The sequence below is a fragment of the Cygnus olor genome, chromosome 4 (assembly GCF_009769625.2).
Source record: "Cygnus olor isolate bCygOlo1 chromosome 4, bCygOlo1.pri.v2, whole genome shotgun sequence".
NCBI classification, from domain to species: Eukaryota; Metazoa; Chordata; class Aves; order Anseriformes; family Anatidae; genus Cygnus; species Cygnus olor.
Window position 1 is genome coordinate 2,640,719 of NC_049172.1, and position 22,772 is coordinate 2,663,490.

At 40.2% G+C, this 22,772-nt stretch overlaps 1 protein-coding gene and 1 long non-coding RNA gene across 3 annotated transcripts in view; one reads left to right on the plus strand and one right to left on the minus strand.

Moving 5' to 3' along the window:
• LOC121069024 overlaps nt 1-22,772 on the plus strand; it is a 64,365-nt gene that overhangs the window by 7,949 nt on the left and 33,644 nt on the right. The gene's annotated exons all lie outside the window — the stretch shown is intronic.
• Nucleotides 16,106-22,772, minus strand: part of ANK2 (ankyrin 2) — a 166,016-nt gene continuing 159,349 nt past the window's right edge. The window contains 2 exon segments of the mRNA XM_040554653.1: nt 16,106-18,379; nt 21,263-21,445. Of these exon segments, the coding sequence (XP_040410587.1) occupies nt 18,365-18,379; nt 21,263-21,445 (198 nt within the window). The 3' untranslated portion in view covers nt 16,106-18,364.

Sequence of the window (22,772 nt, forward strand, 5' to 3'; positions counted from 1 at the left end):
AACTGCAGGCATGGCAGACTGATGTGTGCCAGCCCATAGTAAGAACCAGTTATGTGAAATGCCCCTCAAAGCCATCACAGCAGTTTGAAATGGATCTGTGAATTCATCACCTCAGTTCATTTAGTATGAAAATCCTCTTTCATCAAACCTGATTTTTGCATGCGTATATTTGGAGACATGCAAGTGTTGACACATCATTCTCTGACCTGTTTTCAGAAGCACTGTTTCAGTCTCTGTTGGAACCAAACCACATATATAAATAGTTAAATATTCTGTGACTGGGACAGACCTAAATACAGGAGCACACTGATTTTTGGGCCTGGGTGTAGAGCACTTTGACTGTGATTTGGAAGACATGAGTAGGAGATTTTGCTCTTCTTCATTCAGGCCAGGAATCTGAGCGTAAGTGTCCCTGGTGCAATGTCAGTGCCATAACCACTAAGTGAATATTTAAGACAGCCTTTCTCTGTTTTCTTACTGAAAAATAAGTGGGGATGGATCTAGTTTTTGTTTCAGTGCAGCTCAAAAACCCGTCATAATCTCCCTAATGAGAACAGCAGAATGGATCCCTTTCCTCTGGACACGTGTCAACTGAAGGTGCCACAAAGGCTGAAAAATGCAATGAGAATTAACACAAAGCTAAGGGCAGGAAACATTACAAGTCACTTACATAGATGGATGTGTTTGGTGGTTTCAATACACGAACAGATACAAATAACATAGAGGCTTTCTGTGTAAAAGTTCTCAGTTAATGCTTCACTGATCTCTTCTTTGTAATGGGTTTCTCAAGATTAGGACCCTCAGGTACACTTAAGAGGCAACATGGGAGAATACTTACTGTCTTCTCTGTAGTTACATAGGGGATCTTTGTGTTTGAGTCTTACTGAATTCACATATTTCTGTATTTGCTGTTTCCCACCTCTTTGATACCTAAGACCAGCTTTTCACACACAATAAGGCAGAGCTACTTTACATCCTTCAAGTCTTATGCTGGCTTCCAAAAGGAAGTAAGGGAGATTGAGAGAATGGAAGTGCCAGAGGGCTGAGGAGTGTACTGCTTTCATAAAAGGGCTTTAGCAGTTCACACCACTTATCTCTGAGGACAAGTAGCTGGCAGAAAGATCTAAGTATTTTGATGGCAAGAGGAGAAAGCAGTCTGAGGCTTCTCTTAGATTCTTTCACTTCTCTGTCAATACACTGCTACTGCTCCCTGCTCCTCTGCTCAGATGCTTATCTCTTCCCTCTGCTCCCCTAGTGCTCATTCCCTGCCTTCCTCCCATTTCCTCCCATTCCTTCTTGTCATTACATGCGACTTCTTCCAAATCATCTCATCCTCTTCCCACAAGAAACCCTGAGGTTATTACCACATAGCATTTATTGTGCTGAAAACATTGTGATGACATGTGCCACTCCTCAAAATGAGTCATTTACTTTTATGTCTGAAACTGTACTCCCTCCATTCTCCTTATTTCTTCCACTGATGACTTATCCTTTTGTCTCTTCCTTTTATGTGAGACCAGTTCCTGGGGCACAGTCAGTAACAGGAACAAAAGGCAGTATTACTACGTGTAGTATTGCTGGTGCTGTGGTGTTTGATTGGGAGGCTTTTAAGAACATTAGCTAATTAATCCTTACCGTGTTGCTGTCAGTAAGTGGGCATCACCTACCTGGTTTTATGGCTAAAAAACCCAACAGTATGTAATTTACCCAAGACCACAAATTTGATGGATGATGAGAGTTTGTAGGTACAAGGGTAAGTTTCATCCCCTGAATGACAGTGATTACAGGCTCCGTATGAAGGATTTATGGCCAGAATTATAAGGAGAGCTTAGAGGAGAGCCACACAGCTCCTCGCTGCATTGCGCCGAGCACATCGTGGTTTGTAGCATTTGCTCAGTTTCCAAATTCTTGTCACAGAAAGCTTTCTGCTTTCCCAGTAAGTGGGGAAGAGGCAGTATCCCCAGGATCTTCCCTCTGAAGAGCAAGGTTTATGAAGAGCTAGTTTAAGGTTTATGAAGAACTGAAGAGCCAGTCCTGAAGGATGAAATTGTGCAGCAGTTCCCAAATCTGAGAAAGCCCCATTGCACCAGATTGGTCTGAGGGCAATGTTTGAACTGAATGCAGCAGCAAAGCACGGCTGGTCTTGACAGCACATGCTAATACCCTGTGAGGTTTGAAGGTCATACTAGTTAATCATATTAGATAAAACCAAATTCGTGCATCTGTCAGCAGTTCAAAGCCAATGCATCTGCAAAACATTAGCAGTATTTTTACTTCATACGTCTTCAAAAAAAGGGGTAGGTGGGTGGGGAGGGGGGGACCCATGCACACCAAAAATTCCTCCCAGAAAACCCCCAAAACAAAGTTAGTATTTTTTTATTTTTATTTCTTTTTGTCACTGGTACTGACCTACAAAAGCAAAAAGGACCTCATCTGATTTTTAGATACCAAATAAATCTTTCTGAGCTGGCAGTTAAACAAATGGAGGAGATTTGAGATGGTGATGACTGATGGAGAAGTAATTACGAGGTTTCAGTTTTACAGTGAGTTGGTTAAAATGTAATGCTACATTGCACATACACGTACAAAGTCTGAAGCAGAACAAAAGGTTGTCTATTACATATTTTTGCAAAAGTCACTTTTCAAAAAGTTCTTGAATAATTTATTTTGAGTTTTTCAAGCTTGCTGTTTCCAGGAGTCTTCTTTGTTTCCACTGAAATGAATGTACTGATACTTTAAAAAAATGCTTCAATTTGAAAATATTCAGTGAGCTCCTACAGCGAACGATCATCCTTGTCATCAGTTCCCCTGACATCATTAAAAAAAAAAAAAATCTCTGTAAAAAGGCAAGACAAAGGAAACCAGATAATGGCAGCAGTCTGTTTGCAGATAAGGGCTGACAAAGGAATGAGAACTATTTAATGGCCAGCCCAAGATAGCTCTACTACCAGTGGCCTGTGCGAGTAGATGATGCCAAATTTTCCAGATATCTCTCCAGGTACCTGACCTCAAAACATCTGTATTGCTACCCAGGACATTGCTGTGAGATTCTGTCATTTGGCCATTGTTACAGAGATCATCCCCTTTCCTCTGGCTGAAAATTCTTGATGCAGTCCAGACACTAAGACAGTAGAGGTGACCAGCCAAGTAAGAGGGTTTTTTTGATCTGTATTTGTATGATTGAAAGGGGTAGCTAGGGTTGGTAAATCAAACAAACAAACAAACAAACAAAAATTTCATTTATTTTTTCATTGGTTTCCATTCCTAATTCAAGAACTTGTGAAAGACCTGGAGAACATCCATCTCTATAGACTGACACGTTTGAGCATCTTATTTCAGTGACCTTCCTCTGGTCAGCTTGACAAATAACTAAGTGATAACAGGGGGCAGGAATTTGTTACCTCTGTTAAAAAGAAGGAGCGGTTTTACTTTGGACCCCATCCAAAACTGCCTAAGGTAATTTCGATCGTTGACATTTTGTGTCTGAGCATAATGTGTTTGTAGTTTCAGTAGCTTCTGCAATTTTTTTTTTTTTTTAATGTTGCTAGACTAGTGCCTCAAGGTATGCATATAAATATATTGCATACCAGCATGTGGCAACCTACAGGTGAAAAAATCTATTGATAGATGTGAAAGTTGAGGCTGTATCAGGAATTGTAACAAACAGGTAAAATGCATGCTATAGCTAATGGAAAGGGGAGGTGAGAGAAGTGCTCCAAATGAGTGATGTAGAGACTTGGTACAGTAAGGGACATTCCTGGATTCTGCTCTGATGCCACCCTTGGTACATATTTTGGGCTATATATGCAGTGATCTTTTCTGAACAAAAATTTCTGTTGAGTACTAAAGTCTGATAGCGAAATGATGCTGAAGATGCTTGCAGACTTTGGTTAAGAGCTTAAACTTTCGTGACGGATTTAGAGGTCCTGTTGGTATCTAAATGGGTCTCAATTTCCATATGCAATTTTACCAGTCTCCTCCTACGTAAATGTTTCTGCATCCCACAGGATCAGTCATTTTCCTGGTTCTGTAACATATTTCTTTGTAAGTGTTGTCCCTACACAGGACTCTCTCTCTTCAGCACTGAAATACTATCTGTCTGGGAGACTAGCCAGAGAACCTGGACAGCGTTCAATATTCAAATGACTTAAGGTCCAGAGTCTGCTTCTGTTTTTCTAATGCCTTTGAGTTGTCAGGCAGGCCCATAACTGCCACCACTGTGAGAAGTATATTTCAGATTCTCTGTTGCAGGGAGCTCAGAGAAAAGGTGCAGAGATTCTCAAAATCAATTTTTTTTCAGTATGTTTTGTGTAAATACACTAAAACCACTGCTGTATGCTATTCAGCTGTGACACTTGGATAATGAAATAAGCAGGCCAGAGAAATTAAGAGCAGAAATAAAGACCTCTAGGCAACAATGTAATATAATACAGAAAAGATATAACTTAATTGGAAATGTCCAGCTGGCACTAATGGCTCATTTGTTTAGACTCATGTTTTTGGACTGTCTGGCTTTTGGTGAGATGAGAGCAGGGAAAATCATGCCTGCCTGCCAATGGCTATCATTAAAAGCACTATTAAATAGAGCTATTGGTCTGCAGCTAAGGAGGCACTCAAAGCCTTCTTGATAATCAGAAATGGTTTTCGGAAACTGTCAAGTACCTGAGAAGACAATGCCCAGCTTCCTGCAGCTCAGCTTGGCTGCTGGAGGTGGTGTAAACAGAGCGGGAGCATCACCGCTCATTGCTAGGAGAAGCAGCTCTGTGCTGCGTGGGGGAGAGTCCTCGATGAGCAAGCTAAATGAACAGAATATGAAGTAGAACATAGAACCTTGCTGTGCCTGAAAATGCACCTTGAAATTTAATCTCCATACTGTTTTTATTGTATGTGATGGGTTTAAAATTATTTTTATTTTTTTTAAGAAAAAACACATAGGACTGTTTTTCCATAGATTGTACCATATATATTATGTTAAATGCCAGTGTGCTGGTGGAAAATAGACTGAGTATTGCTGAATTTGACCAGCCCAAATACAGAGCTATGAAAAGTGCTGGTGGAAAGGTGAGAGCAGTACGAAGAGGTGGGTACTTGCCATTTAGCTGGGAGTGGGCTCCAACACATGCCAGCACACTGTCTGTCTGGGTGGTCCTGTTTTGGGGACGGAAAGACCCTGCCAACCTTCACCTCTCACCCTGGTCCTCTGGACCACAGAAACAGGCGTAACTCTTTTGGTGTGATCAAGAACAGCAGTTTTGCTTTATGGTCCTGCTCCACCTGCTGTGATCAGGCACAGGCTGCCTGACAGGTAGCCCTAGCTAGCCCTGTTCATATGACTGCATTATCCTGCTTCACATTTCTTGACCCTCCTTTCTGCCATCCTTGTTCCAAACTTTCTCTGCTCCAGTCCCCCCCAAATAAATAATCTGTCCCTGATTACTTTTTCCCCTGATGTACTCAGTTTTACTAGATACATACCCACACTGGGTATTTCTGATACTGTTATCTAAGGGATATAAGAACAACACCATCACCCTTAGAGGACATTACTGATGTGGTTAGCTGCCGAGGCCAGCATTACTGAGGCAATGCTGGCCTCACAAGGCTTTGCTTTGCCTGAGGTCCCCAGTGCTCCCCTGTGGTTATCTGGGAGGGCCTAATTCTCCCCGAAGCCCCTGTGAAATGCGGGCACCCCTGATGGCACTGTCTGTAACTTCTCTCAGCTCCTCACTTACTGATCTTTCTCATCCAGTAATTTCTCATGTCCAGTGCTTTTCCAGATGCTGTTCAGTTAGCGTAACCTCATGCCAGGGGCTAGTCGATGGCTTAGTCATTTGCCTGAAGCCATAACAGAGAGACCATGTGTTAGGTGGCTGGGTGCCTGGTTAGGGATTACTGACTTTCCTTGCTGGCAAATCCGTGGCACAGTGCTTGCAGCTGTGCACATTGAGCAACAGGGAGGCCAGCCTTCTGTGCGGGGTGGGTTAACTTGCTAAAGGTTGGAGTGAATCACCCAAAGCTCTTGAAAGCAAAACACAAAGATGGAGTAAATATGTCCTGCGGCACCAGTTAGAAATGACTCAGTATATAAGTAAAGAATATTGTGCTATTTAAGAAGTAATAACAGTGGCACTTTCTTATCAATAAATATGTCCCCTGCTTGTACTCAGCTACATTTTCAAGCTTAATTGGCTGCAATATCTTCATATATATGTGCATTTGGTGGTTTGTGTTGTTCTTTATTTTATTTTTTTATTTTTATTTTTATTTCCCTGTACCGTTTCAAAGAGCAGGTGTAGCTGCACCTTGTGCTAAGTGACTGTGTGCACCTGGAGCAGAGAGCGGTGGTTATGGCTCCAGCTGCTCCTCGTTCCCCATTAGGGGCCAATTACCGCACAGCCCTCTCAACATGTAGCTGAAGCTGGACTCTGCTAAAAAGTTAGAGAGCTTCTTAGCTAGTGTGTGCTGTTACTAGAGGAAAAATATCACAGTGAGGAGAATGGAAATCTTCAGGAGTCCATTTTCATCTTTGTGCAGATGAGCAGATTTTCCTGGGAGCTGTTTACAAATGGTGAGTACTGACTGGGGGAATCCAGTTGTGCACAGCTGAGCTACAGTAGCTGATGAGCAGAAAATAGCATATTTTCTGTAGGCAGTGTGTGATTTAGGAGGGGGAAGGAGGCTGCCATATGGAGGTGAAGATGTGGATGTGTTGTTGAGAGCTGTTATTCTGTTGATTCGGAGTCTTGCTAGGGAAAGCAGTGGTCTAGTCCTGCCAGAGAGATTATTTCACTAAAAAAAAACTTAGATGAAAGGCTATATGTGCACTTATAAGGCATTAGTCTTAAGCCTTATTCAGCAAAGAAAACGATCTGAAAGTAAAACACCAGAAAGTGTGGTTTGGTTTGTTCTACTGCTTGTGCTGTTAGTAAGAGGCTTTCATTTTAAGAGTGTCTTCTAAGCATAGAAAATGGAGCATCTGTTTGCCAGGCAAGCTTCCTCCTGTGCAAGCCAACATCTGCACTTGATATTCAGCTGGCATAGACAAAGCTTTGTTTAAATGATGTGTTTCATTTTTTGAAAACCTTCAAGTATGTACAAGCCACACTATGAGAGCAGTTTATTTAAATGTACTGATTTCTTTTCAAAGGCTTAGCTAGATGCACTTTCATAACAAATGTGCTACTGCTTGTGTTTGTTGTTTGTGAAAGTGCTGTTTATAAGTATAATTTTTATGATTATTGAGACTTCTACTGGACACATGCCAGGACTGTAATGTCTCAGTTTTCAAGGATCTTCAGAGTTGCACACACTGTAACCCAACTGCTATATTTATTTTGTTTTGTTATGTGATTCATGTGAGGTGCTGATTGGAGCAAGTGTTCACACAGCTCAAAGAAGTGGTGTAAATGCCCTGTCAGCCACGGATTATTCCCGTATGTTACACATGCTCTTCTTCATACTGGTCAAACTACATGGGGAACAAGAGTGTGAAAATCTTTCTTCATTTGTCACCAGACTGTTGAATAAACCTTGGCATGCCCTTTATCAAAAATAATTTACTGCATAAATGTCTTTCTTCGCAATCTTTTTCATGGATTGATAAATATGGAAATCACTTGCTTACTGAAATTCTGCTTATTTGAATTTCAGCTTGTGTCTCAATTTTGTAATGTTCACTTAACGCTCCTCCCTACTGGCAGTGTATATCATGCCTGGGAATGTCAGTCCCTGTTATTCTGGTACCACTGTGGAGAGAGGGAACCACAGCTTAGTGTCATCAGTAACTGCAAATGCTATCTCTGAGTGTCTTTAACTAGCTTTCTCTGATGTACGCTTGAACCAGATATGCTTGTCCAGATTTCATTCTTTGAACAAATAACTACTTGTGTAAATATTCTCTAAATGCAGATTTAGAGCACTGCTGGGTAATGGGATTGAGTTAAACAGGTGATGTGAAGTCTGCTCTCCCCTCTTCCTGAATTATTGTGAGAAGTATTTAGCCATAGTTTTTGAAAGCAATCCAGAAAGAGTGCTTACAAAGGAGAGACAGTGCAATCTGCAAAAAAAGTGTACGGAAAAACAAGTTACAGAAACCTGAACCAAAAACTGAGAGGTACTACCTGGTATTGCTGTCCTGGAGTGGGAGGTATTCACGATGGAGGAATCAAGGCTGAACACTGTTGCTTGTCAAAGGTTGTTCAGGGTCTGCACTGGGGAGAGGCAAAACCTTTCCTTTAAGGACCATGCAGAATTCACAGCTCTGATAATGACTGCGGGTTTAGGTCATGTTTAAGTGTGCATTAAGTAGATAAATCACGTTGCACAATTTCCACCATTCAAATACTACAAAAGTCATGCCTCTCCTTCTGTATGGAAGCAACTCAAAAGATGACACACATTTTTGCTTATATCAGTCTATTTGCAGCATTGTAACTGGGTTTGACTTTATTCAGTGTTTCATGGAAAAGGTTTTTAAAAAAATATTTTTTAAAACTGTGTGCCCCTAAGCATTAATTTCAGAGTTGGGAGGCAGGGATAGGAGGGGGAAGCCTCACTATGTGTGTTAATGATACGGGGGGAGAGATGCTTGATTTGTACTTCAATTTGACTTTCCCAATTAAAAATGATTGTGGACAGAACATTTCTCATCTTCTAGATACTTTAAGAATTCAGGAAGGCAGTGCAAAATGCTTTCTGAGTTTAATGAGCTTTTTGTAGTAGTTTCATCTTACTGTAGGCTTAAAGAAAATCCCTGTGATGTGTGAACTGTAGTTCAACCTTTCTGGAACTTTAACTGGGCTTTTCTACCATCATCATCATCACGTGCATACACACACTTGTCATTTGTGAGAAGGAATAGTGATTTTTTTTTTTTTTTGGTAATCTGTACTACCTTCTAGGGCCTTCCCAAAGTTTGCTTTCCTTCATGAAGTTAGGAATGCTCTTTTTCTATGACCAGAAAGAAAGCTAGCTACTGAGCTATTCAGTGGGTTGTGGACCCTCCTTCCCAGAGGGCCTTCCTGCGTGCATACACGTTGATAAAATCCTCCTGAACTCGCTCTTCTCCTCTTCCTTCTTGCCATAGAAGGCTATCAAGCTGGTCAAGCGTGATTTCCCCTTCCAAAATCTACGCTGGCTGCTCCAAGTCACCTTCTTGTCCTTAATGTCTGGATTATTGCTCCAGGATTATTTGTTCCATTACCTTCCCAAGGACTGAGGTGAAGCTAATCAGCCTGTGCTTCCTCAGATCATCCTCCTTGCCTTCTTGAAAACAGGGGTGGCACTTGCTATTTTCCAGTCTTTGGGAACATCCACTCATCACCATGGCCTTTTCAAATATAATCAGCCAATTCTTTGTGTTTATTTTCCATTCTATTGGAGTTTGAATTTGTGAAGTACTTGGTTATTGTAGAAAGCCAGAGAAAATGCGACAACAAAGAAATGTCTTTGCAATACTTGAGCCTTGGTCTAAACTCATGGGTGAAACCAGGATTACAGAATTATATCTGCTCGTTATTTCGCTTCCTAAGGAAACAAGGCTAAACTGAGGACCACTGATAGATGCAGGGTACAACATGGATGGTACTCACAACTTCATTAGTTTGTGAGGAGGAGAGGGAAATATAGTATAAAAGCAGAGATTTTTATACCAGAATACTCAATAAGCACCTGCCTTCCTATTCCGTTGATTTAATTTAAAGCAGATCAGGAATGAAAATAATCTATTCTGAGTCACCAAAAGGACTCAGGGTAAAGAATGACAGTAAAATGGTCAGAAAAGAGATGTGCTTAGAGGTGGTGCCTGTGTGCGAGCGCAGAATTTTGCAGCACTTGCATAATGGAAATGTTTTTAAAAGTTGAAATAAAGAACGTCTGGTCTTAAGCTTGCAGCAATATATTGTGACACTGATAATGTGTTTCCAGTTTTCCTCACTTATTGTGGGTTATCTGCATGCCCTTCTCTGGAGAGAGTGCTTCACCCCCAAGATGTGGAAGTACAAATAGGAACTCTTCCCTCTGCTGCCTGAAGGGGCTGGTGCTTCTCTTGTAATGAGGCAGGTAGGCTAGCTCCACAGCAAAGGCAAATCTGCATGCTCAGAGGGAGAAATAAAAGGACAAATGTAGTAATAAAAAGGACAGTGGGTATCAGTTTTGAGAAAGTTCTCAGTTATTTGAGCTTTAGAACCACTGAAAGAATCAAGAGATGTTAGAAAGTAACTGACTTCTGTTTCTAAATGTGGTTAATATCTTCACTAACTGCAGGAAATGTGGCCTAATGGAGGGGTTGGGGGGGAACTTCTCAAGTGTACAGTTGAATTCTGTAGGCTTGGGCTAAGCCCCATCTTGGGGGAACAACCTTGTCTCTTACATTTAAAAACTTCTTTGGGCTTAATCATCTGACTTGTACATTGTAGGCCAAATATATTTGACTTGTTTGTTTTAATTGCTCTCTTAATTGACTGGGGCGGGGGGGGGGGGGAACCTTCCTGGCTGTAAGTGAAATAAATTGGACTATTTTTGTGTTTTACAGATGAGGAAGAAAGTATTTTACATTAAAACACCCACACAAACAAACAAACAAACAACTTGTTTTGCTCTAGTGTGTCTGGAAGTTGTGGTTGCACAGTGTGTGTATATCCTGTGGCTGTTATTCCTACAATCGGGTAAATGACAGCAATATGTGGGTGTCAAAGTACAGCATTTGCTTTAATGTTCTGTAGGGAAATGTGCATGCTCTGGATGCTGACTGCAATCCATCTGCTTTGGTACCCTTACAAAATGAGCAATGAGGGGATATAAATGCAGTTTGAGCAAATACACCTAAATATTCTCAAAATATTCTTATATCCTTGTTGAAACCTTATTTTGCATGGGTTTTACTGTTGCTACTAAAGGAAGAAAACTGTGTATGTGTTTAGATAGAATATATTTTTAAATATAAAAGAATTTTAAAACTTTGAATAAGTGGTAGGAGGTTTTTGCAAATACCAGCATTCAAAAAATTGTGGGGTCTTAGCTGTGGTTATTTTATTAAAAAGTGGTGTCTTGCTGCACTCTGGTGGCTATTTAATAAAAAAGTCTCGTGCGATGCCAGCTACTGTTTAGCAAAAGCTCAGCGAAGGCCTATTGTGTCTGGCCTCAGAAAGATTCAACTGGCTTTTGTAAATTTTACTTTATTTTCCCCATTTTTGGATGTAGCACTTGTGTGGCTCTCTTCTGGACTTCTCAGTGCCCCTTCAGTGACTGCACCCTGTTGGGCAGCACTAAGGGGAAGATGCGTTCCTCCAGGTGCTCCTAATGCTCTTCTGTGTCTGTTTGGTTTGATGTGCCTGGACTCTTTTTTTGTTTTAGTTTGATTTTTGGGTGGGTTTTTGTTGTTAATTGCTCAGACCTGATCAGTGTAGGGTGTGTTTTTTCATTTTTTTTATTTTTTTTAATGCAAAATACAGATGGTTGGCAAATGAGAAAAACACTGAGACTGACTCCATTTATTTGCATTATTTCAAGTAATAATGCTTCTTTAAATCTCTTGGATTCAAATATTTCTTTGTATCTTTTTCCCTTCATGTTGACATTGCTCTGACTGGGAGAGTTTAGATAGCATACTGTAGAGTAGGGAGGACTGTGTGCAGTCTGTGTCTTTATGCATACCTGATATGAATGACTGAAAAAACAGTACCATGTCAACACAGTTATTTGTTGATCCACTAAAGCTAGAGGACACCTATGGTTCATGTGTTTCTTTCTATAGCATCTTAAAATATACCTTAAAAACTAACAGACTTATCTGACTGGTGGGGAAATACACTGTTTGGACACAACAGATGAGAAAAGGAGGTGACGTCCTGAGCCACCACAGATACTGCAGTGGGATTTTTCTCCCCTGAACACTTGCTACTGCTGTTTTAGTTACTTTGGTTATTGCTTCCATGCTCTCTCCTCCCATCCTGCACTGGTCACTTGACTCCAAGGTAGCTCTTCCCACATCCTCTCCAAAACTCCTGCTACTGTTGAAGTAAATGATATAAGCCTTGTGTCCTTTTAGCTTTCTCAAAACTGGGAGGAGGAAGATAACTTCTCCCTCATGCTCTTTGTCCATGAGGGGCTTCTGGAGCCAAGATCAAACCTTGGCCATCCAGCGATGTTTCCTTGTCAGTCTTAGCCTGGGTGCCAGTTGTCGCCTCAGGTCAGTGGAGCTTTACTGGCCAAGTGATATCTCTGTTGTGTGAAAGAAGCAAGTAAAGATAAAAATACACTTGAGTCCAGTCTGTATTGAATAAGGGGGAGGGAGGTGCTGTCTGGGGCCTGCATTCACTGCTGTGAAGCACTGCTCCTGGATCTCTGTTACTCTGATCTTCCTTCTGTCACACACAGCTGTCTTCTCACATGGCCAGGACAGTTGTAGCACAGCTTATAACATCAGCAAGCATTTTTCTGTAACGTTCTGGTCATCGTGTCCCGCTGTACTGATGTTCATGCACAGCTATTACAGCCTGACCCAGAACAATGCTGCCTAGCAAGCCCTGCTTGACGCTCACCAGCAAGCTGCCTTCCTCCTGCATAAAATGGCTGCAGAAATGAGCAGGTGAGAGTGGGAGGCTTGGTGTGGGTGGCCTGATGTCTCTCCTACTGAGAGAGCTGCATTTTATCACCTGGCACAGGCAGAAAGCTAGAAAGGGGTCATCAGCAGCTTGTAGCTCACTTCCATTCAGTTCATGTGAAATGATAGTCCCTGTCCCATTAACAAAGTTGGGATGAAGGATTCGCTGCTGCTCAGTTGCCTCTTTCTGAGGTCAGGAACAACTGGGGGATGCAGTGGCTAGGGGATGGATGTTGTCTCGTACCGTTCAACCAAGTAGTCAGTATCTGGTTTCTCGGAGGTGCAAAGGGAAGCTCGAAAGAGTGTCTGAGGAAAGCTTGATCTTCAGCACTACTGGAGCCTTTTATAGACACCTTTTTATTTTTTATTGTGACAGCTCCTGCTGTGAAGTTGTGTAGACATAAAAATGTGAGGCTGAAATTGTAGTGTTACAAAGAGGAAGAGAGAATCCTTGTGGTCAGTCATTTGCTAAAACATAAAGAGCAAAGTAGAAACAGAAGTTTGATATATTCCTGTGGGTCTTTGTTTCAATATCCTTATCTGTATTTATTAATGCTTTTTGATATAAAGGATAGTCCTTGTTGGATCTTTACCCTTCAGGTATGTAGAAGTAGAGCTTCACCAGCCAAATTTAATGTTTTTCACTTGCATCATCTGAGAGGTCTGCATTTATTACGTTAGTTCAGTAAAAGCCATTGTGTTGCACTACAAATCTGGCTGCTTTTGAGCACGCCATGTGTTCTGATGCATTGTAGCTGGTAGTGGATGCTTCAATTATGTATGTTTAAATAGCATGCCATTTTTAGATTCATACACCATTATTACATGTTCTGGTGTGTTCTGTTTTATCTTTGAGCACAGCAACAGCTACGCTTGGGCTCATGTAAGGTAACTTGGATATTGATTTTGTAAGTAGAGAAAGTCAGCATAAGAATCATCAAGAAGAGTGTAAGACTAACCAAGGGAGAAGTTGATCTGATGGAATGGGATTGAAAAGCATTCAGATGGGCAGGGGTGTCAGTCACTGAACTGAAAAAGCATGAAGCTTATGGCTTCAGTGGACACTCAGTGACTTAGAAACGTTGTGTTAACTACAATGGAATAAATGGTTTCAGGTTTGTTGTGGTGCAGGTGTTTTTGTGTGTGTGTTGTTATTTGTTTTCTTTATTTTATGTGTGTTTGGTGGCTGTCGTGTGGGTGTATTTGCTTGGTTTTTAACAGCTAAACACAAATCAGTTATGGGTACAGCCCTGGGTCTTGATAGCCATGTAGCATGCGTGCAGAGTGAGTGATATTCCTAGTATCCTTGCAGTGCTTCAGTAATACATTCCAAAATAGATCCTTTTACTCCTCCTTTCTGTAGGGTCCTCATTAAAGCAAACAGCATTTGACAGTCCCTTAAATGGCATGAGTTGCTCTCCTGCTTACAGGAGCAGGAAGCAGAAGTGGCAGGAAAAGCTGAAGTAGAGTGTACCTATTGCTGCTGTCTCTGCTGAAAAGAAGAGGGTTAGATCTTGGAAGACAAAATAGATCTGTGCAAGGGACTGAAAAAGGATGGCAAAGGTTGAGGATATAGCTTCTTTTTCTGGCATTGATGTGTCACTGGCAAAAAAAAAAAAAAAAGGAAAAAAAAAAAAGGCAACAAATGGTGTCCTCTTTATTGGCTATTTTGAGCCCTGACAAATGTTCTGGCTTTGGGCTCTTCTGAAATTCTGCTTTCTATGCTAGCATGGATGCAGCAACAGCAAAATTCATAGCTAAGGTGTGGGGCGTGTACTTTGGAGAAGGTATTAAGGTATACAGCTGAAGAAGCCGTCTCTATTTATTTCCTCAGGGAAATATGTAATTCAGTTAAATTGCTCCCTACCAAAGGCCTGAAATTATATACTATGGTCCATGGAGTGTATACTTCGTACTTGGAAAAAACTTACTGCTTATGCATGTACATGATGAGTTGTTAGCTGTAAATTCAGTCTTGCTGGCTCTTCTGGCTCATTTAATTCTCTGAATCGTAAATAAAGGGGCCGTAGCTTGTGTGACTCAAAAAGCACCCATAGGTCGTGCCGGTGGGCTCTACTTCCTTACCCCAGTTTTATGGAATATGTCAACTAAAAATCTCCCTGGACAGATGCAGGAGATGCTAGGTAAATAAGTGAGTTTATCCCCATTTTGCTGAAGTGCTAGAACCTATTCAATACAGGGCAACAGCCATCACAGGCGCTGTGTTCTGTATGTGGTTGCTTGCATCAGGGTGATCAGAGATACAAAAATTACTTAGGGCACTTTAACATGGTCTGAGATACACACTGTCTTCTTTCAGGGTTTGCTAGAGAGGGGAGTAAGGGAATGGTAACAAGAGCTGTGCCAATAGTGTTCATCTTCTTTGATCAGATTTACAGAGCTTTACAGTCTGACTAAAGAAACATGATAATATGAACTGTCTTAGTAAATAAATATTCGCTTTTAATGGTAGGCTGCAGATACTATATTTTTCATATACGGAAATGAACCTTCTCTATTTTTCAAAGTGGAGGGGAGGAAGATGGAGTTGATCTGAATTGTTGCTGCCACTCAGTAGTCTACAACAAGCACTAAATTAGAACTTGGATTTAATGACTTCACTTTCTTTTTCTAAAGAAACATAAATGAGCTTATAACAGGTTTGTACGTTCAGGTATTATTGAGCAGAACTGGCCGAAGTCTTTCAGAAAAATAGCATTTGTATTGCAAAGTGCTAGTACAGTAAAGCTGAAGCTGGTCAGGCTAGGATTTAAGAACGTTGTAATACTAACAGCTTACATCTGCTGTGTGTCCTATTTCCCCACTACCTACTACATGGCCTGCAGTAACTGACCAAGGTATTGAGACCAAGTACATTGAGACACGCAACCTGGGCCACTTGTGTTAGCAGACATGAAGTGGAGCTGTGGGCAATTGCAGGCCACCCTGAAACCCACCCCAGTGTTCATGGATGAACATCACCGCAGCCTTTGTGCTGCTTATGCTTGCAGTAATAGAGTTGGTACAGATTTATAGTGCTGTCTCTGAACTGGCAACAAAACAGCCTCTTTTCTGTATTTTCTGTGCATTGCAAGGATGTAAGATGTGATAGAGATTTTCCTCCCTACAGTGTCTGTGCTTGAGAGAGAGCGACTCACTAGTTGTTGTAGTAGTACATGTGGGCATTGAAGACATAACTGATTATAACAAATGGTCCAGGCTATATTTGAAGGAAAATCTTGCACTTTCAGGCCCGATGGAATAATTAGAAAACAGAGAGAGCTACCCTTTGAAAAAATATTAACAATGATTTAAAAAAAACAAACACTACATCTAACCCTTAATAAGGACTGACGTGTACTCATTGCTGAACAGCAGAATTAAAAAGATCATGAAGAGTGCAGTATGGAGGAATTATAATTGTGATAGTTCAGTTAAGGTCCCCAAGTGGGTGCTGTTCCTTTTATGTTGCACTGACAGTAAAAGAGAGTGAGCCATCATTGCTACATTTAACACTTGTACATTTTTATTTAGTTAAATCAGCCATTGTACACATTGCAGCTATGTATTGTTAGTGTTTTTTTTTAATTTTTAACTAATACATGCCCTCATAGATATATTCAATTAGTGTTATCACCATGGGAACAAGATGCTGATTCGTCAACTTAAAATTCACTTCTTCTCACAGTATTCAAGTTCTTTGATAACACAGCAAAAAATCAAAATAAGAGGTGAATAACCATTATGTTGTTACACAGAACATCATCTGCACCGCAAATAACACAACAGAAATGCATTTCTTTAGAGCCCCATTCTTGTAGATCATCCTGTGCTGTCTTTGACAATAAGAAAGCCATGATGTATTGTGAAATGTCTCATCATGGGTCTCGTTCATTTTGGCTACCAAAACACTTTTTTTTTTTCTGCCTGCTAAAAAAAAATGTTAGCATGGCACCTCGGGTTGCTTTGCCTGCTGGAAGCCAGAACTCCCAAGATGTTTTCATGCTTTTGGCATCATTATCTTAATGAGAAGTGCCCTTGTTCTGAGCACTGAGTGAGTCATAAAAAACAACCAAGCAAACTATAATCACAGAAGGCCTGATAAACTTGGAAAACTCTTACCCCCTACAGTAGAGGATTTGTTTTTAATCTGTTCTTGAGTATACTATTTAAAAAAGAAAAACAAATAGCTGTTTAAAAACATTTAGTGTGTTTGTTTGTGTGCGTGTTACATATGCTAAAACACTATAGAGTGCCCGCCACTAAATATTAAGGTATAGAATACCAAAAATGTCAGCTCTTTGTTTCCTTTTTTTTTTGAAAATAAAAGTGCAGATATGCTATCGTGGTTTTCAGAGGGTTGGTTTAGAAATATATATATTATAGATAGGTAACAAAATAGGAACAGAAACTGGCTTTCAAGGATTGTGAGCTTTCTCTTTAAAAAAAACGCTTGATTGGAGGATAAAAACTGCTCGCTCAGTGCTAAGAGGGCCAACAAGCTGACATGATTACAGGAGGGTTTGGTTTTGACCTTCAAATGCCACATGTATTTGTCGGATAAGAGGCAATCTTGATAAAATATGGTGAATTAATTATTCTCTTTGTATAGTGGTTAAGTCTTTCTCCCATAGTTATCTACAGTGCAGTGGCCAGCAGGACAGTGTGGTTTGCTAAAGCAGTGATGAAAACAAGAAACTACTGTAGTTATAATTGTTTAATACACCCTGGCACATGTCGAGATCTAAAAGATTTTAATACCGTATGCAAATGTGCCATAGATATAGCTGCTAGCAAGTTGGTTACCTAATCGGGTATTTTTAATTTTTTTTTTTCTTTTTCTGGAAATCTTTAAGTGGCTGTCCAAAGGTCTTAAAAGTATCAATGGCCACAGTCAGCTGTTACTTCAGGAGAACAGCTGAATTTCCAGGTTTTTAGCCTGACTCTTAGAGCCTTTAACTATGATAGATCCCTAAACTGGAAGTCTTATGGATGCAGTGGATCTGCAGTGCTTCCTCCTCAGTCAGTCTGTGTTCGTAGTGTTAACATTATTTTAATAATTGCTGTTCAGCAGTGTCAATAGACCTTGTAATCCATGATGCTAATTGTATTCAGAGGCAGTGTGTTTTCTGCAGTCTTGTAAGTCCAAATACTCTTGCTATATACAGTTTACATGTTAACTCCCTTTTTTCATGATGCATGTACATAGTCACTTGAAGAGGCCTGTAGATGAAGTTGGCTTGACAAATGCAGTTTCATGAAGCTAGTGCAGAAGCAAAGGACCAGCAAAAAGTGGCAATGCTGACAAATTCCCAGTACAGCACAAAGACGACGGTTCGGTGGATAAATCATCCTGAATGAAGGATGCTATCTTTGGTCACAAATTAGCTTACAGGGTTAAAAAAAAAAAAAAAAAAAAAAAAAAAAAACGAAATCAAATACGGGGGAAAAAATGAATTCACTGCATCTGCACAAGTAGAAATGGCAGTAGTGTCTTCCAGTGATTATGTAGATAACAATGTCTACACCTAGAGAAGATGGACGTTGCATACTGGATGGATGGTTATGTGGTGGTGTTGAGGGGTGGCAGCTTCTCATTTAGCATCCTGTTTCCAGTCCTCTTTGCAGAAGTGTCTAAGAAGCTGCTGGAGGTCGTGTTGGAGGTCATCCTGTGGTAGTGCTTCTGGTGTGTCATCCAGTTCTTCTATATGAACGTGTTTTCCATACTGATCCTTCATCACAGTCCTCTTCTGTGTGCTGGCTTTACTCAGCGTTGTCCTAAAGAAAAAGAATGAGAAATCTTTCTTAGAGAGCCCACAGCTCTGAAGGCTTTAAAAGATGCTCCTCCCCAGATGGAATTTTAAGGTTTTTAAATTTTATTTAAAGTAAAACGAGAAGAATTGTAAGCTGGCAGTTTAAGCCAGCTACTAAGGTCAGATATTCTTTATTCACTCTGTATTGAATGTAACACTACCATTTAACTGGCTTTCATAATGTAAACTAGTGGCAGTTCATCTCCTCATGCTTATTAAGCATACAGTTTTAGATGCTCAGCAAAAACGTGCTCTAACATGCGCATGCAACACACTTTGAAATTCACACAGGACCTTCCTAATTGCTGTATTTAACTTCAACACTCAAAGTTGTCCTGTAGAACACTGACATAAGATTCCTTCATGGTACTTTTTTTAAAAAGCTTTCTTAAGCTAATAGCTTCTTCAACACTTGCTTCTGGGCAAGCCTGCCTTAAGACAGTCAGTAAAACTGTATTCGCTGACACTTAAGTTGATGTGTGTGAGAGAGAGAAAATAGTATACATATTTGACTTATATTTATATCCATATATCCTCTCATCAATTTTGATAGTGATCATTTGAATATTGAGTCAACTAGTATGAAAAAATATTTTTGAAGTATTCTTGATTAATGTTGTTAACTGTAAATCATACTACTATTATTTTGTATCGCCTCCAAGGAAATCAATCAGGCAGTGATACACCTTTATACTGAGTCTAGCTAGGATGGAGTTAACTTTCTTCACAGCAACAGCCTGTGTGGTGCTCTGTTTTGGCTTTGTGCCCACAACTGTGTTGGTAACAGACCAATGCTTTGGCTACTGCTGAACAACAGTGCTTGCATAGTGTTGGGACTTTGTTTTTGTTTTTCGTTTTTGTCCCCCCTGACTCTGCCCTCCTCATGGGTGTACTGGGGCTGGGCAAGAAATTGGATGTAGACACAGCCAGAACAGCTGACCCAAACTAGCCAGAGGGATGGTGTATGTTGTATAGCATCATGCTAAGCAATAAAAACTGACGTAGAGGAAGAAATGGGTGTGCGGGAGTGTCTGTCTGTCTTTCAAGGTGACCACTGCTCAGAGACTGGCTGGGCATCAGTCTGCTTGTGGGAGGTGGTGAATGATTCTTTGCATCATCCTTTCTTCACTTATTAAGTTGTCTTTATTCAACCCTGTCCCAAGGAGAGCAGGGAAGGAGAAATAGCAAGCAGTTGTGCCCTACTTGGCTGCTAGCCCACATCACCCTTATTGACCGAGTCTTTTCAACTAACTATAGACCTTTCCAGTGCGTATATCCCTTCCTGCAACAGAATGTTAGTAGTAATGATTAGTACTTTTGTAATGAAGCTTTAGATACTGCCAGTGGTTTCACTTTACACATTTAAATCCGCTTATGTTCATAATGAGTTTGTTAATTCTTTTCTAGTAACAGTTCACTGACATGCCAAGCCAAACCTTTTAATAATTGATCCATCCTCTTTCATGATTTCTTTCTCTACTAAAGCAGGGAGTTGGACTTTCATTTGGTTACCTGTATAGCTCAATGCCTCAAATTAAAACATAAACTTCCAATTAAAACATAAGAACAGAAACCTAGGACAGAAGGTAATTGCTCTTCATACCTTAATACTTGATATAAATGAAGCTGAATGGTGAGAAAATGATGAATAGACAAACAATAGAGAAGCATCTGCCTGCCATTTGCATCCTTACAACCCTTCCCCAAACATACGGGTTAGTCACAGTTTTTTGGGTAGGATAGTGTCATTGTGCTAAGAATAGTACTGAAGCAGTCTTCGTACTTTCAAGTTTGAAGCAGCCCAAATCAAGGCCCTAGAGCACCATGGTTGCAGAACTCATCCTTTGTGTCTATTTACAACAGCTGCTACAGCAACCCTTTTCCTGTCACAGGAAATAGTCTCTTTTATAGCTGTCCCACCTGTCAGTTTGAGTTGCCTGTTCTCTGTAACTAGACAGGCATACATAGAAATAAATGGGTGATACCTCTGAAATGAAAGAATCAGCGAATTGGAGCCTGGCAAGTTCTTCCAAAGAGTATCTACTGTTACTAATACTTATAGAAAACAAAAAAGGCAGCGTTTTTATTCCTTGTTGGCTGGATGTGGTCTTCTCTGTGTTATCTTCTGCAAACTTCTCAACTTACTTTTTGTTTTAACTAGAAAGATAAAGTGGCAGCTGCGAAGTGGGAAAGTGTGTTATTTCCCAAGCCATTTTTGAACCTCTATCACAGTATGTGACAGCTTTTGCTGGTTGTTTTGTTACTGTCAGGAAAGAGGGATCTGGCTGCTGGGACTGTATTTGTAATTGGAAATTTGGCATCTTGGTGTAAGCGCTTTTAGCTCCTGCTGTCTTCCTGCAGTATTCCTTTTCTATTACTGAAATGTCTAAACTGATCAGAAAAAGCATAAAAACAGGAAAGGTATTAATTAGCTTGATAGCTATTTCTTCCTTTCAAGAGGAAAAGGAGTAATTGCTGTGATACATCTGCCTACCGAGAGAGTAGACTTAACTGTTTCAATTTCTAAAATTAGGTCCATGAGGGGCACTGTATGAATGACCTTCTTTACGAGTAACCACACACACGACTTCTATAAACTTTACTTAAATCCTCTGCCTTATTATATTTTTTTAATCTTAAAAAGTTTCATAGTTAATTCTGTAATGGTAGCTTCTTCCCCTATGCATACTTAGTATATTAATATGTTCATAACATGGCCAAGTATAACAACAGAGGTTTATATTTGGTAGTTGAGTTTAATGCTCCACCAGCAAAATTTTCAGTAGAGTTTGTCTCCAGGTATGTTGTGACACTTGTTTTAATTGTTACTTTAAAAAGGCATTTTTACCTCTTCAAAGTCCTCTTTGGCTGACGGAAGATCAGTAGCTAAGCTAGCATCTCCTAGGTGTTTTTCTGTTCTCTCTCCTTGCACTACAGTTGTCTTTATGACTTTGCTGACCTTGCGGCCTTCCACTGGTTCAGACTGGAAATTGGAGGCACTGGGCAAAACACCAGGTTCAGACAAAGTCACCTGGAAGGTTAGAAAACAGATTTATATTGGATACAAATTACATAGCAAATGTTCTATGATTCTTTTTTAATCATTGCCACAGAAAACAAGGAATGTCTCACTTCCTATGCGTACACATCAAAATAGTGAGTGTACATTTTATTATCTGCTTTACAGCTCCAGAACAAGACCTTGTAAATATGTACCATTCAGACAGCAGGAACAGCCCTGGAAAACTTGTTCTGCTGAGAAGCTTTATGCTACAAGGGTGGAAACTGCTGCTGGAACCTGAACTAGCTTGAGGGTAGCAGGGATGCTGCCACCCTCTGCCACACCACAGGCTGCCATACTGGCCCATGTGTTCCAAGGCTGCTGGAATTATAGGAAGTAACAAGTGGGCCTCTTGCAGTGAATCTCTGCTGTATTCAGCAGGTAGTATGAATTAGTGGTATCCATTCATACTATAAAATTCAGATAGTCTTCTGAGGGGTGAGACATACTTTAAAATCCAAGAAACTCTTACAGGAACAACAGACTAGAATTTTAGAATACCACATGAAAGAGACAAACACAATTCTAATTGGCAAAATACAAATTCAGTGTATACGGGCTCCATGTGATATGGAGTAGTTCTGGTATGGTCAGCTAACTTAAAAAAAAAAAAAAAAAAAGGCTTTGTTTTTATGTTCCCTTACACTCCTAGGGAATTAATTCTGATGATCAATTCTGGTGAGAGAGAACAGCAATCGTGTTCTTAGCATTTTGAATGACTGTTAGTTAAATGTTGCTTCCAATTGTAGTACTGCTGAAAGGAATCCCTATTTATTGGTTCCTGCCTCTCTGTCGCTACCTTAATTGAGCTGATACAAATGTCTATAGGGCTGCATTGTGATCTAAGGCAGGAAAAGACAAACTGAGAAGAACTTACCTTTTCAGGTTGTTTTTTCTTTCTTAATTACCTGGCTCTATAGTTTGCATGAAGGTAACACTTTTGTTTAGCATCTTCAAATCAAAGAATTCATGAGTACTTTAAACGTAATACAACTATATAGTTCTAGAATGGCTTAGCGTAGAAATCTGGAGAACATCAAATCATTTCATTATAACATTCGCCAACTTCCTTATTAGAGTATGAGGTATAATAACAAAGACATATTTGCCATTTATCTATATGACATCTTGGTACGTACTGCTTTCTTTATGAATTTAGTACTTCTCATGAATCACAATCTGTATCCTGACATGTTTTCAGAGACAACTGCCTCTTCTCCCACCCCCTACTTTTCTTTGTCTTTTTTGGAGGCCTTTCCATCTGTAAGGAAACTCTTCAAAGGATCATTCAAAAATG